We start from the raw sequence: 16,261 nt of genomic DNA, 5'->3' as shown, positions 1-16,261 counted from the left end.
ACGTCCCGTCCTTACGGCAGGACGAACCAAAGCCATGGATTCAGACAATCAGTTTGGGAACCCAGCCTCGGGGTGACAGACCTGATCCCAGACCGGCCAGAGGGCACGCGGATGTCCCGCCTGATCCTTTCTGCCGTGCAGCAGAATGCGACACACAGAACCGCGTTCATCTCCACTGCTATGAGGTCATTAACTTCAGCTAAAACCCTAACAAGCCCAAACGCAGCTTCTTAACGCAAGAGACTACGGACAGGGATACTCACTATTGGGCCGAGTCGTTAAGTTGATATTCCCGGGACCGGTTGAAGCATTCTTGGATCCCAGAGTCTGCCCAGAGTCTCATCATGGCTGACAGCAGCTCTGGAGAGAAGGGCTCTGTGTCCTCCATCCGACTTACGACATCGCAGACCATCTTGGCGTCGGCCTGCAGAGGAGAGAAACGAGAGGTCACAGATAAATGCTCCAGGCAGAATCGGGAGCCAGGGATTTCAGGAACAGTTCAGCAAGCCGACAGGAGTAAAGAGGCTGCGTTCCTCGGGACGGGGCTCTGGGATCCATGCCGGATGACCCAGCAGGAAGGGAAAAAGGAGGATGGAGCAAGGAAGCCACAAGGAAAGAGGTTATTTGTACAACCCACCTCACGCCAACAAACACTTCTATTCAGCGGACAAACCAGTCGGCGCTGCGCAGGTGCGCAGCTTCTTGGGAACAGAAGGAAATTCATATATGTACAAGTATATTTAAAATCGTTAGTAAAGTGACGCGTACCCTGCAGTGATACCTGTTTTACCGACTGTGTAACCCCACAGAAGCGGGGGCCGTTGTTTGTATCGCAAAGGGCCGCAGAAAGGCTCCAGAAACAATTTTTTTTTTTTTTTTCAGATGCTGGTTTATTGCTTTTCCCAAATTCTTGTCCTTTGCTACGAGCCCCTGCTACAGGGGCTGATTCACGTGAACACAGACCACCGTGGCCGGCTGTCGCGGTTTGTGACTCAGAGGGAGAGGAATCTCCTGCGGTTAGGGAGTATGGCAGCGAGGGCAGGGCCAGCTGGCCGTGTTCCGACGCAATCTTTTTTGGTGAGAAACATGTGATTTGCTGGAACAGCAACTTTTCCTGGAGGATAGTGTTCTGACACAACTCGGGGCCGGAAGACATCTCAGATTTAGGATGGGAACGTCTAGACAGCCTTGGAATAGCCGAGTTCAGCCCTACTGTAACAGTCCACAGTGGCTGATGCTTCACTCATTTGCGATGCAGGACACCCAAATTACCCAAATTTGAGACCCCCTCTGCTTGCTTTGCAGTAAGTGGATCTCCCACCCCCACCCCCCCAGACTCCCGAAACCCCAGGGCTGTTGGCTAATCTGCAGAGTTTTTCTTTTGTTGCTTTGAAAATTTTGGAAAAATCTCATATTTCTACCAGCCAAAACAAACCCAATTATTGTAGTTACAATTAAGTGGAAAAGAGGAGCTCTTATTCCTTTTGTGTGCTTACAGCAAACTAGTGAAGACAACCTCCTTGTGTTACGGCCTTTTCTCTTGTCTGCTAGATCGAACCCATGGCTGGAGAAACGCAGGTGGAAATCTTCGCCCTTCCCAGGGCGTTTGGTCTAAATCATCAAACACTGAGCGGAAACGCGAGTCTCGCAAAGGGGACTGGCAGGCAGTGCCCGTGCTTTGCTGTCGCTGACCCACGGACAAACAACCCCTCACGACCCATCTCACGACCCATAAGCCGCCCGCAGTTGGGCGTGCAGGAGATTTCAGCGAAAGAGACTCCAGTGCCCTGAACACCCAGTCTTTACGGGCTGAAGAAGTTGCAGTGCTATATGGAGACGCCATCCCATAAAACTTAATGGGGTGGAGTCTCTATGCTTTGAAGACTTTATGAACATGAAGTCTTTCTTGCAGAATACTTAAGTCCCTATTTGAGTGCCCAGGAACCCTTCCAGCCCTCTGTACAGACTCGGCTCGTTTTGGAGAAATAGTATTGGTGACTCACACCTCAAAGCCAAGACAAATGAAGAACCTTGAAGAGTTCAGTTAATTTCAAACGCTTGTTTTCTGCCCCGGAGTGCTTCACGAGCTCAGTGAATATTCATAAATCATGGGTACGGTTTGCCGGCCCCGCTGGAGCTGCAGTTCTGCTCTTTCCATGGACCCTAGCACGAAACCTGCTAATGGCCAGTCCACTCGGGGCTGCGGTCTGGCGTGGCCCTGTTACTTGTGCACGGGCGGTGCAGAAAAAGCATCCGGTACCTTCGATCAGGTAGGAAGGACACCTTTCCTATGTTATCTTGTCTGCTGGGGGAGGATTGTGGGTCTAAGTCACAGATCTGTCCATCTGATGGCAAAGCCCATTTGAAGCTCTCCAGCCGTCACGGGCAGAGTCTGGGCTGCTTCTGAGCTGTGCGGATTTAACTGCAGGTTGCTTTCTGCAAAGCACCAGAGGGAACGGCACGGCCGTCCCATTTTCTGTGCTGGGAAATAGCTGCCTCGCTTTTTCCGCTACCGAGACTTGTGGCAGTCCCCTGTGATTTAAGATCCAAGGCAAGAGGGTTTGAGCAGAAGACAGAGATGAGGAGCGATGACGGGGCAGAACGGGAGTGACCTGGGGCAGGCATCTCCGGCTGTGGTTATCAGGTCTGCTGAGCTCGTAGGGCAGGGGATTATTTTGGGCCATGCTCCTCTGCAGTCACCGGAGGTCCCTTTTTGGGGATGGGAGAGGTTCCCTGCCCACAGTGCGGGCAGCTGCCTGCGGAGCAGACCCAGAGTCGACAGGCTGGAGCAGGGGAAGGGCTGGTAGGGAAGTTTATTGCTCCTGCTGAATGGTAATAAAAATATTCCAGACTTTGGTTTTATTTTGCAGGGTGAACCATTGAACTCTCAGTTTTGTAGGCGCAGAAAAAGCAGGTGAAAGGAGTATTTTTAAAAGTACTCCTCCCCCCTGCCAAGGATGAAGCCCCTCTGTCAAGGAGCATGGGGCCATCCAGGAGTTCAGGCATTTGTGAGATGATTTAACGAGCAATTAAGGATCCAGGAAGAGAAGATGCCCCTTTCTTTTCTCACTCTCCGGGCTGCACCTCAAGCTGGGAATGACATTAAAATCTCCAGCCCCCCCCCTGGGCGCAGCAGGTAGATTTTTAAATACTGCCTGATTGACTTTTCCCTTCCCGCCTCCCCCGGGTCTGGCGCTCCCGCTTTTCCCGAGGTGAGAGGAGCCGAGCCTCCCGCCACGCTCTGCCTCTGCGCTGGAGCCAGCAATTAAACAAAGCAAAACAAACCAGACCAAGCAGTCACCTCACCCCCCCCCCCCCGGCCTCGCAGTTCCCATCCGACGGGGGTTTTGTTAATGAGTATCACGGTGGTATTTCAGCTACCTCGGGAACTAAAAATAGGCAGCGCTCTGCCCCGGGGATTGCTGGAAGGAGCCACAAAATGGTGCTGGGCTGCTTCCTCCATGGCTGCCTCTGCCGTTCCCCAGCTGCTCCGTCTCCATCCCGCGGTACGAGCCGGCAGGGAGGAGGGCGAGGAGTTGGGCAGGTCTCCTTCAGCCCGGTTCTCATCCCGTGGGAGCGTCCCAGCCCATTACCGCAGCTTTCCCGTGCGTCCCGCTGCCACTTCCCAACGGCTTGCCTGTCCACGGCGGGTCAAACCCCAACCCCCGAGGCGACTGCCTCCGAGCGCTGGACGTGTCCATCTCCAGCGGCAGGTCTGGACTGCCCGGGCTCGGCTTGGGGCAACAGCTGAGCTCAGAAACCCTGGGATGGCGAGCTGTGCCTCCGGGCCTCAGCCGTCAAGCTCTAAGACCGAATAACCCTTGGTTAAAAAACAACCCTCCACGCCACTCGGGGAGCGGGGAGGGCTCTTAGGGCCGGGGCAGGGTGGGCTTTTACACGACGGTGGAATCCGTGGGCAGAAGTGACTGAGAAGCTTGTAAACTCAGCGGGAAGTCAGCGTGCTGTGCGTCTACCTCTGCACCAGACACACGGTATAAATCCCGCTCATAAGGGGATCTGTTTTCTCACTAACCTGGACATACCCGCAGTTATTTAATTGTCTCCCATATGTCACTGTCACCGAGCACGCAGGCTGTGCTCAGCAAGCAAACTCGTGACTTTGCAACAGCCGCGTAGCCCAGTGGGTTTGTTACCTCGCTGGAAGGGAAGAGGGGCTCTCTGGCAGTCAGGTTTGTCTCTGCGAGCAAGCTATTTCCCAGCACGTCGATACAGACCACCCCTAATTCTTCGTTCCTCACCACCAGCCATGACCTGTGCCCGCGGAGGTGCCGGCAGAGCTGCTCCTGCCCTGCCTGCCGTAGAGATGCACCGCAGCGGGGCTCAGGCTCCCATCTCTCCGACCATCCCAGGGTAACTCCTGGCTCCGATCCTTTCAAGTTGCCTAGACACCAACTAGGAGACTCTTTTTTTTTTTTTTTTTAATTTCTTTTTTTTCCCAAAAGGAATAGTTTTGTGGAAGGGGAGGGTTTAAGGGAAAGGCAGAGCCCTGTGTGAAGCTATATGGTACAAATCTGCTAAACCTTCTAGAGCTGCACTGACTTACACCCACAGGAGAGCTGACCTAGTGTGTCATATTGTACCGTGCTTTCCTTTTGGTGAACTAAATCCCAGTAAATATCATTTTTGCTGTTATTTACTCTGATTAATCATACTTGTCACTCAGCCTATCTCAAAGGTTAACGCTGGGGCAATTTCCTTTGGTGGCGGGTTGCGCTCCAAGCTGCGTCTCAGAACATTTCAGAAAACTCATGCGGTGGGGGGAAAAGACGAGCATCGCAGTTTGCTGGCGGTGCAAGACAAATCAGAGGCACGGTACTAATTATCAGTGAGCCGATCCTGTATAACCCAGTGCACGGCTGAATAGAGTAGTGGCCATCACCGGCCAGGAACCAGGGGGGAAACGGATGTCTTGAAAGCATCCAGCACCCACGAAGGACGTCCCTGGAGGGGGACCTGCTTGCGGGATCCAGATCCTGACCTCGGGGCAGAGTGGTGGGTGCCTCTGCGACTCCAGTGAGAAACAAGGTCCTGTAACTTGGGGGCAGAACATGGCTCATAACCTGAAACCCTGCTCCTCCTCCTCCTCCTCCTTAAAGAGCATCTCAGAGATCTGGACCCTGCTTCCCAGCCGAAGCGTGGCTGCATCACAGCAAAAGCTGGTTATTTTCACGGCATTTGCAGCCTGAATGAATTCTGGAAACAAAGCAGAGCTGGTGAATACGCCTCTTCCAGAGACATCCAGGGCCCAGCTCCAAGTCCACAGGAGTTTTTGTAGACGCTGAATAAATAGCTACATGTATGACTCTCCCCCTCACTCACCCTCTCTTTCTCACACATCTGTGTTTCAGAGCTGACCTCTCAATCTGTGGAAATCTGTCTGGCATGAAGCAGCTGCTGTGCATCGCACCAGGGACAACCTTCTCCCCTCCTCCTCCGCTCTTCCACCCACCTTCAGAACGTTTAACCGAGGCCTCCCACCACTGCTTGCCACTGGGCTTGCTGGGCATGCAAGCCGAGCGACCCTGGAAGGCGCTGAGCTAGTAAAAACCATCCAGTGGCTTATTCAAATCCATCCCTTTAGAGAACACCACGAGGTGGGCACCCAAACTACATCCCCTCTGTCTGCACTCGCTGGTCGGCGTCGGATCGGGAAAGCTCCTGACGCAGACCCTGGTGGCCTGGGAAAGGGGGGTTTTACACCCTTGCGAAGCTCAGCACAGTGCTCCCTAGCGATTTGCATCACACAGCAAAGCTAAGCCTTACAAATTAAGTTAGAGACGGTTGGCTTTCCCCAGCGTCACGCTAGCCATCTTCTACCCTGCTCATGTAAAACAGCTCACAAAAGGTTGGTTGACTTGGGTACAACGCCAAAGGGCTGCTGCCTGTCCGCGGGCAGACGGGCTGTTTTGTACAGAAAACATAACCCGACAGCCGCAGTGACGTGCAGATCTCCCCTCCCGAGGCTGTGCTGTCTGGCAATTAGTAAAGCCCTGGTTTTCATAGCCTTCTGGAGCCAAGATGGTCCCGTCACCTCTGACTGTCTTGGCCAAAAAACTTCTGTGCGTCTGGTACTTGGTCTAGGATCTCTGTCCTGAAACCTCGTTACTGCCGTGTTTTCCGTCTGCTGCTTCCTATTCGGGGAGACGTTGAGCAGGACTGATGTTAGAGTTTATTACGGCTCTAAAGCGGGCCAATTGCTTTGTGTTTGGTGCTACTTTTATTCCCACCCATTCTCTATGATACTGCAGCTGAGCAAATAAAATTTGCTAGCTCTTATGTGGGTATAAACTTCTTTTCCCTTCCTGCAACACACGTACAATAATATTCTCTGTTTGCTTGGACTACTGACTGTCTGGCAATCCAGGGGCTGGGTAACACACGGACTGGAGTAAGCCCTCGGGCTGCCAGTTGGCCACCACCATTGTAAGAGCTCCTACAGCCTTACGTCCTGCAGGAAATAGTGCTTCGCTGACCAGACGGGTGGAAAAACCCCACCACCCAAACCACAGAATTCTACCTGTGAGAGGGATGCTGCCGAAGGGCAAGTAATTTCCCAAATTTGCTTTGTTCTACAAAATCGTAGGGCTCTCCCCTGTTCTTGAGGAGCTCAACAGAGTTCCTGAGCTGGGCGAGACAAACACGGTGGATAGCTGACCTGATTTTTCCAAGCAAGGATGGGAAAGCCAGAAAGCATGTATTAAATGGTCTCAAAATAGGTCCTGACCCACTAGCTGCAGCAGCAGGTGAGAAAACATCACTCTGTCCCAGCCACTTCTAATTCAAGAAGATGGCATCCCTGGGGGACCGGGAGCCATGGCAAACCCCACCAGCATCCCTCCGAGGGTAGGATGGGTCCTCTGTCCTACAAGCATCGAGCAAGAGGGCTGGGTAGGGGACCCGCAAAGCCAGGCGTCATCCCTTGCCGACGACTTTCGGGCCATGCAGGCACAGAGAGCGCTGCCCACCAGGGAGGGGATGAGAGAGGGAGTCACAGATGGGGGACATTAGCCGCATGGCTTCATGCTCTGCAGGGAAGTGCTGAGGAGGAGGCTGGAAACACGTAAAGACGAGGGAACAAAATCTTGCAGCCTACTGCCCTTCTTTTCTCTGTAAAATCCCCTCTGCTGGGAAAAAGTCCCTAAAACGTAACGGCACTGGAGTGGTTGGTGTCGCAGCAGACAGCGGGGAAATGCCCGATATCCCCCAGCCGGAGAGCACTGGGGAAACTGCATCGGCTCGGGGCGTTTGTAAAAGAACTGGCTATTTTACATCCACGGCCAACCGGACGGCTGAGTGGGATGGACGGCGATACTCCGGGAACCCGCTCCAGGTTTAGGGAATTCCCGATGGCTTTAGGCTGCACATCTTCCACTCTTCAAATGTCTTTTAAGATTTTGCACGTCAACATCCCGCCGGGCGACTGCGTAAGGGTGGCAGGGCAGAGGGGACACGGCTTCGTTCCGAGCTTTCCCACCGCAATGGGAGGAAAGGGGCTTTGTCTTTGGAACAGAAAGGGAAACCAGCCCCTACGGTGGGAGTATTCCCAGGACAAAGCCGGATTTTTTCTTTTTTTTTTTTTTTTTTAACATCTCTGGCTAACTGCTGCTCATGTATGATGATTTATAGGGCAGCGCCTTCCCACTGGGAAGCCGTGCAGCGCTGGAACCTAGCAATTAGTTTAATGCTCAGAGCTTGATGCTGAACGGTGGGTGCTAATCTCCACTCTGCAATTAATCAGGCAGATTTATCAGTGCCTCGTACGACGAAGGACTAAGTCTGTGGGTTACAGTCATCTGTCCCTGAAGGCAGAGACGGTGTTTCAATCAGAAAGACCCCCCCATTTCATTTTATTTTACTTGGTGAGCTGTGTTGAAGATACATACTTAGAAGACAAAGTGGAGTGGAAAAGTCCCCCCCACGTCATCCCAATCCTGCTAAATTTCAGCTCCCCGTTGCCTCTTTTCTTCTCTGTAACCCATAACTGGGATGTCTGGGTAGGGATTTTGTACTGCTCTCCACTAACACAGCGGTTGCTGGGTTTGGTGTCCGTAGCCCAAGCCTTCTGCCTGGCAGGGGGGTCTCAAAATTATTTCTTGCATTGCCGGTGTGACAGCAGGTATCACAGCAGCCAAATAATACCGGATTTTCCACTTGGCGGCAGAACCAACAAATTAGGTGGTGTGAAAGATCAGTTTGGATCGAACATGTTCCCCTGCATTCTCCCATAGACCCCAAAATCCTCCGAAAAATTTAATTTCACATACAGCCAAAGCACTTTCCTTGAGGTCTACCAAATATTTTGGTTCGTTTTGAGATATTCGGGGGTGCAGTATTATTATTTTAAATGTAGGTCAATTTTGAAATGAAAATTGTTTCCAAATGAAAAGTTGGAAGAAAATGAATGAAAACAAACCAGTTTGGCCTTTCAGGAATGAAAAACCTTTTTGAAAAATTATCCAAATTTTCACATAATTTCCTCTTGGCCATGACTACCTGTAGATTTTGACCTGATTTTACAAATGTTTTTAGTTTCTTTTAGACTGTCGGGTGGTTTGTTGTTTTTTTTTTGCAAACTCCCCATTCATCAAACCTTTCTATCCAGGTCTAGTAATAAATAGAACAAGAACTTGCTTATCAGGAGTCCTTCGTTCACTGATTATTTGAAGTTTTAATTTGGATTCTCACCACCTCAAATTTTCTGGTTTTCAGTCCTGTGCCCTTTCACCAAACATCTCACAAGATGACCACTGCTGAGTGCGGACGAAGGGGTTTTCCTTAGGTTTGACTTGGATTTTACGGGAGCAGAACAAGGTACGTGAAGTCCGACACCTTTAGGGCAAGACGACATGCTGGCGCTGTTGTTTAAGAGCTGTCCCGGCAATTGGTTAAATATTAATTAATGGGGCATCGTGCCAGGCAGCGAGGGCTCTTTGGGAACCGAGTTTCTTCTGCAAGCTTAAGCTAGTTTCCCTTATTTCTTTAAAGAAGAATTATTCTGGGAAGAGGGACCTCTGAAAAGACGGCAGTGCTTTGCTTTACCCAGCTTTCCCTATCGCACGTCGATATTTTCTGGGGAACCTCTATAAAAAGAGGCGATGGAAGCGTGCAAATGGAAGTGTGCAAACCTGCGGTCATTTTAGGTTTTGCCCGTGACTTGTTACTACTACAACCTTCGTTTAAATTCCCTTCCTCTTAACTTCCAGCTGCCCAGGAACCCCCCTCTGCAGGGAGGACTGGGATTTCGGAGAGGAGCAGCACTTGGTTGAGGTTCTGCTGGGACTGGAAGTGGCGTCAGATGGGGCTGAGCTGGAGAAGCGGCTGGTCGGGGTGTCCGCAGCCGCTGAGAAGGGTCCCCAGAGTTCAGAGCAGATGAAAGACAGATTTGTAGGGAAATCTCTCCCGTGCTGCTGTATCTCCAGCAAAATCAAGACTCGGGTGCTTGTAAGAGGGTCAGAGGAGCTTTTCCTTCGATCAGCGGGGGTTATGGAGACTAACCCCCAGCAAGTCCTTCCTCACCGGAGGAGCAACCAACAGATTTGCTTATATATAGTTTCAGGTTGCTGCAGAGAAAAATTGTCCTATATTTTCCTTACAACAGCGTCAAGAAAGTTCCCCAACCCTTTGGTGAGGTGAGGATGGGAGGAGGAAGGAGAAGAGGGAAAGGGAGAGATGGGGAGGGGAAGGATCAGGCATCTGGTGGGTTGGGTGTGAGCATTGCTATTCCAGGGAAAGCTGTTCTCAGGGCTATTAACAGGAACTTTCTTTTATTAACTGCTCCTTTCAGAGACAGTGGACAAATGGGACCTCAGGTGCAGCATTAGATGAGAAGATAGCCTGTAAAACAAGAGGCTGGCAGAGAAATATCTTTATAACGGCTTAACAAGGACAGGCAGAAATAGGCTGGGGGCCCGGAAGAAATCTTTGATGCTGTTGTGTGTATTTATTATCTATTCTTCTGGCACAAATATAGCATCAAAGAATGTCAAAATCAAAAAGCCGATAACCTGCCGTAGCTGGATTAGTCTTACATCTCTGTAACCACGGCATCACGTAGTATTGACAAGGAAAAGCAGCAACAATGGGAAAAAAGCGCTCGGCGTTTATAACACTTGTGAGGATGAGGCAGACTTCCTCGCTTCGGTGGGGATGCACCAGAAGGGACAAGAAAATCTGTGAGCATCTTGCCAGCCTGGGCATCTGTGAGGCTCAGCTATGATGGAAAATGCCACAAAAGAGTGAAACCGCTCCCTTGTGTGTAATCCTACGTGATACATGTGGGGAATGTAAGGTGGATCCTCCCCGAAAACACTCTGCTGGTACTGGGGAGCACCCCCACCTCTCCGTGGCCGTGACCCGGCAGTGTTCACCTCCGTGGGTGCGACGCTGCCGGTCCTCGCCCACCATCCCATTCCAGTGCTTTCCTTCCTTCCCTCCCCTCCGCTGCTCCCCCTCTCTTTCTGCCAGCCTCCCTGGCTTGACAAGTCATGGAAGCCCTCCCTCCTCCCTCGTGGTCCTACAGAGCAGAGGACCGTGTTGACATGAGGCATAGGCTTAATGCCGTACTAATCAGTGTTTTTGGAAAATAATATATATTCGCTTTTTTCTGGAATGCTTTTGCCAGCTTGGAAATATTTCAAGCACCAGCAGGGGATTAGGGAGCTTCTTTCAATCAGCTTTTGTTGTGTTTCTTTTTATACATCTTTGCAGAAGAAGGAGTAAAAGCCTACTCTGCAATGTTCTCCATGGAGGAATCGGGCTTTGGCAGCGTCACGCAGCGATGCCTCTGGACACGGGGAAACGGGAACAGCCTGGCCTCTCACCCCCCGGCAGAAGGGGTCAGACCTCTCCCGCAGACGCATTTGGGGCAGGAGGAGCTGGGACGCTCCAGCCACCCGGCCAGGAGCAAAGCTCCGGCTGGGGGTCTGTTTACAAAGCCGAATGTCTGCCATTCTTAGTTCCTCCTTCCCTTCTCTGTTATTTTTCCTTTTTTCTCTCCCGGCAATCCTCTCTCTCCGTGGCGCTACTGCGGCTCTGCCTGCCTGCCTGCAGCCAGCCCCAGCCCCAGGAGCAGCCCTGCGTGCGCAGCACTCTCCGGAGATGCCATTTCTCTCGCAGGCGTTCAGCCCGTGGTGCATTGCAAAAAAAAAAAAAAAAAAAAAAAAAAAAAAAAAAATTAAAAAAAATATCCCCAGCAGAGCGAGCGATGCCAGTAAGACGCTCGCCTTCCCTCTGCCTCCCAGGGCTACTTTCTGCCTTGGCTACGAGCCTGCTGCATCTTTGTGTGGTTAATAAAAATAACCTAAAAGTACTCGGGAGCAGACAGAGCAATCCCAGAGACTCCAAACATCTAAGGGGCTTTGTTTCCAAGGCAACATCTTGTCTCCTAGCTGCAAAAGGCCACGGGAATGAAGGCAGCCTATGGAAAATGAATAGCTCGATGACAACAACAACAACAAAAATCTGCTGGGGAGTGTATCGGGGAGGGAGGGGTGTTCGTAGGGGGGCCGGGAAAGAGCAAAGCTGAGCAAGCCAGGACTAGCTGCACGGAGCAGCAACGGGGCAGGGTGCAATTCATCTCAGGAGCAGCACAGTCCTGCCCCCATTGACATGCACGGCACCACTTCCTCCGACTCCATGGGAGCAGGGCAGCTTGCACAAATCAGCTATTCTTTTCTTCCCCCCCTCCCCTTTTTTAAGCTACGAGGTTTGAAGATTCGAGCTAGTTAAAAATAATCCATTGTCGGAGGCAGAGCCTTCCTGGGTCCCGGGAGCCTTTCGGCCAGGGCTGCAGCACGCCGTTGATTTTAACCGCCCCAGGTTCCCACCGCCGGAGCTGCCTCCTGCCCTCCACGCCACAGGGCAGCGAGCCGGGAGGTGCCAGAGCACGGGAGCATCCCTCCGGCTCTTCCCATTAAGTAAGAAACACGTTTTCACTCGTGTTTTTAGGTTTCCAGTGCAAGTATGTGAATACCCGGGTGCAATCCAAGCTGCAGAATGAGGTTTTTTTCGCTACGGCTGCAAGGATGGATTTGCTCTTTGGGCTTTTTGAGGTAGCTGCCCAGGCTCGAGGCTTCAGACCCCTCTGCCCTCCATGTCCCACGAGTGACACCCATGCCTGGCAGCACCCTCCCTTTGAAGACAGTGGGTGGGCAGGTCTGTGGATCCACCGTGGAGCTATCTAACGTGCACGGTGCCCTGCTCTAAGTGACTGCCGCAGTAAAACGCCCCCGAGATCATTTATGGGATTGGGAAGGGAGAGGCTCCCCAGCGCCCGCCGAGACGCTTGCCTGCAGACACCCTGCTCTTGCCTTTCCTCTCCCTCGTGTCTCACGGGAACGCCTAAAAGCTCAGGATCACGATGCCAAGTGAGCTGTCGGAGCTTTTCCCCCCGTGTCCCAGGAGGTGGCACGGATGGCCCGGGAACGCGACAGGCGTTGGGTCAGGAGCTGCTCCAGAGCCGGCTCCCCAGCACCACCGACACAGAGCTCCACCATGCCACGGGCAGGAGGGGAGGAGGAGGGAGCCCAGGTGTTTCCTGGGGGGATGGAGGGATGGAGGACTTCGGGGGGGGTGTTGGTGCCGGTCTCTGCCCTGGGCTGGAGCCAGCCTGGGGCTTGCGCTCTCCCTCTCCTCCTCAGAGACTCTTTGGGATGATGAACAACTCAGCCATTGACGTCCTGCCTGATATTAAAACATTTTATTTAACTAATGTCTTTCCTTTGTACCTTCTCTCAATCAATACCACGCGAGCAAGAGGTTTGCAGAGGGAGAGCTGCTGGGAAATGCTCCCCTCGCGTTATTTTTTTTTTCACACCCTCTGCTGTGGGCAGAGCAAATCCATCCGCATGGATGGACGACTGCTATTTATTATTCATCGTGGTATGCCAAGCAGAGTTCTATCTGAGCAGGTTTTGAGATGATGAGGTTTGCTTCTCACTCCCCCTCCTCGAAATGCTTTTAATTTAGCTTAACTCCAGGGAATTCCTCTGAAATCGTCCTGGCAGAGCAAGGCTGGAATTTGGCCCCCGTCGCCCTGCCCAGGGCAGCGATGGAGGAGACGGAGGGTTGTCTCTGCCTCCAGCCAGCTCAGTCTGCCTGCGGGGAGGCACGAGTGGGCACGCGACGGGCAGCGCCGGTCTGTCACCCAGCCCCGGCTTGGGAGAAGATGCTCTCGGGGCGAACGGCAGCCTGCCCTGGCTGCGGGATGCAGGGTCTGCTGGAAAAGCTGGGGACAACCAGGCTGACGTGTCACTCCGCTCCCCCTCTTCCCAGGGGACACACTCGGTGGGGGCAAGCCTGGACGGCTGGGAGCTCCTGGGGCCTGGGGATGGACCAGCAGGGACGAGACTTAAGAACCAGGAGAGCACGGGACTTGGACCGCGGTTTGCATCAAAACCCGTACAGCCATTTTACCCTCTTGTCCCCCGTTCTTCCTTCTCACAAGCACGCGCCAGGCGTATTGTACCCTTGATAATTTTCTGCCCTAAACCCCTTGGCGCTGCTCCTGGATCACCTTCCGCCGCCGTGACTTCCATCTTCACGCTGCTGAACTTCACTTCTACGGGAACTGATTCCCACAGACCACATCAACTTCTCACTTGCAAATACATTTTAAAAGCACTCAGCCCCACTTCGACATGACATATATATTGCGTAGTTTGTGCCACCCTCTGTACAACTGCCTCTCAAAATAGTTCATAATATTAATCTGGATTTTCCAAAGCACTTGGTATTGACCTAACCTGAGTCACACCGAGCTCGGCTGTCGACTGTTAGCAATAGGGAACAACGAATGCCCCTGAAAATCCCATTGCTCGGGCACAGAGACTAGAGAAAATAGACTTTGCAGGATACATTATTATTGGCTTGTTAAAAATTCTCACCTAGGAGTCTTTAAAAATGTCACTGCTCGGGTCATTAGTGGCATCTGCACGGGCAGTCTTGTCATTATGTCTGAATGAATAAATAGTATTGATTTATGCTATAATAAATTTACAGAATAAATTAGAGCTAAAATACAGCAGGGTGACCAGCTACCTTTTCAGAGTAAATGCTGACCGATTTTTCATGTTGTTTTAGTTTTTCAAGAGGCATGAACAGGAGACAATACAGCCATCACCCTCGGTCCTAACAGGACCAGGTGCTGAGCACCCGCTGAGCAGTCCGGGGCGTTCCAACCCCTTCCTGCAAACCTGCCTGCCCCTTAATTCTCCGTGCCACCCTCCTGCTTCAGATGGCTTAGCTCACTTGCTCGCTCTTGACGGACACACACGCAGGCTGGCGTCCAGCCCCAGAGCTCAGGGGCGGACAATACGCGCTCACATCTCCTCCGCAGACAAAAATTGTCAAGCTTTCAACTTCCCTTCGAGCTGGTATCTTCAGAGTGATAGGTCAAGCTGGAAATGCATTTCCAACCCGTGTTTGCCTACCAGAATAAAGCTCTCCATCACTCTCCGCAGCTCCTTGCGAGCCACGGCGCTCAGTGAGGAGGCCATCGGTGGAGCAGCGGCACGTTCTTCTGTCCCTGCCAAAACTCGGCTCCCTCCTATTCAGCTCAACAAGATGCGAAGCCCTGGTGCTGCCAAGCGTCCTTTCAGCTGCCAAAGGAAAAGGAGCTAATCAAACCAGTAAAAGAGCCCCGGTGCCAGGCTCCGTTCCCAGCTCAAAGCCCACGGATACAATACCCATCGGCTGGACCGGTCGGCTCCGAGTGGCTCCTGCTCTGCCCATCCCAGGACGAGAGCCGCGAGCTCCGCCGACCCCGGTCCGCGTTACTGCTGCCTCACTTAGCCTGCGTCGGAAAGCCGCCGCATTGATCGCTCCCAAGGCACACCACGGCCTGTACTTGTTAGTCCTTTATTTTTTTGGGGGGGGGTGGGGGGTGGAAAATTCCTTTCTGCAATGCCAGCTTCCTATCTCTCCCCTCCTTATTTCCCACACCGAGGAGAAAAGCTTCACGCTGTGCCTTTCACGTCCCCCGGGCCCCTCAGCGGGCTGCATGTTTGAATCATCTTTTTGGCCTCCGTTGCAAACTCTGCTTGGTCGGAAACGAGAGGAGACTGTTGGTTTTCAGGATAAATATTTCAAGCATCGTATGGGTCGTTCTCCCGTAACGCTGGTCCGTCAGCGATCCTTGCGTTACCGGCTCGGCAGCGGGTGTAAACCGGCATCGCCGCGCTGGCTCTGCCGCTGCTCCGCGCCAGATGAGGATGGGGTTCGTTTTTGGTTGCATCCTGATCCGCTTCTCCAGGACATTCTTCCATCTCTTCATTTTTAGCACTGACATTACGTATGTAGAGCATAAAATGACTAATTTACCTCTCTGCGGCCGCTATGTTTCGAGGCCATTTGGGAATGGCTGCAGTTATTTGCCACCTACAGCCCAGTGAGCTTAACAAAGAGATCGTAGTGCTTCGGATCCCAAACAACTTTGTGCAAACCGCTGGTTCACCGCGGAGCCACCACCGCGCAAAGGGCCGGGAGGCAGCTGCCGCTGGGGTTACACGCAGGGGCGACTGAACAGCCCGCTTACCACCACGTGCAAGAGTTTAGGACGGGAGGTGAAAACGGTGCTTTGCCAAATGAATAACACTAAGTTATCTGTTTTGGCTGGAGCTGCTCCAGCATGTCTAGAGCTCACGGACACCATATTTAAGGAGGCAAAAAGTAATTTGCGACACTTTGGAGGTCGGCCCCGGCGCCGCTGTAAATGCCCCTCTGCTCTCGGGTGCTTCAAAGGTCGCAGGTGCTCGGCCGCTCGGGGTTGTGTCTCTCCTGCCAACACCGAGCCCCTCACGTCGATGGGAAAAGTAGGTCAGCCCCGAGGTGGGGAAGGGTGCTGTGTGCTCGGCAGCCCTGCATCCCTCCTCTGACGCTCCCCTTCCTCGCTGGAAAGCGTGCCAGAGCGATCCCGGCTTGGCCCGTGTCGCTGGGCAGCCCTAGGCACTGCCGTTTCGGGTGACGCCAGGCCGGCGGCGCGGCTGGTGCGCTGGCTTGCTGGGGAATGGTGCCACGGGGCAGGAGAGCGGGGCTGGGCTGGAAGCAGCGCGGTGCTCCCCCGGCCCCGGACACAGCAAATACACGTGGGATGGTCGTTGTCGGCGACTGACCCGATATCGAATGCCTCCGCAGCGCAGAGGTGTGATGGGGAGGTGGCACAAGAGCTTTCCAGCAGCTCTGCTCCCGGCCCTGACACGGGAGGTAGAGCGGGGACGTACCACTTGTGTGCCCATGTTCCCCT

At 52.9% G+C, this 16,261-nt stretch overlaps 1 protein-coding gene across 2 annotated transcripts in view; it reads right to left on the bottom strand.

The window, feature by feature from the left end:
• The window catches only part of GNAO1 (G protein subunit alpha o1), a 137,365-nt gene that overhangs the window by 46,362 nt on the left and 74,742 nt on the right, over positions 1-16,261 (bottom strand). For both annotated transcript variants that reach the window (XM_075765361.1, XM_075765362.1), the window contains exon 4: positions 264-424. In XM_075765361.1, the coding sequence (XP_075621476.1) occupies positions 264-424 (161 nt within the window). The remainder of the gene's footprint in view (positions 1-263; positions 425-16,261) is intronic.

Source organism: Balearica regulorum, chromosome 13 (assembly GCF_011004875.1).
Source record: "Balearica regulorum gibbericeps isolate bBalReg1 chromosome 13, bBalReg1.pri, whole genome shotgun sequence".
Classification (NCBI taxonomy): Eukaryota; Metazoa; Chordata; class Aves; order Gruiformes; family Gruidae; genus Balearica; species Balearica regulorum.
The sequence above is the reverse complement of the archived record's forward strand: the minus strand, read 5'-3'. Positions and strand labels throughout refer to the sequence as shown.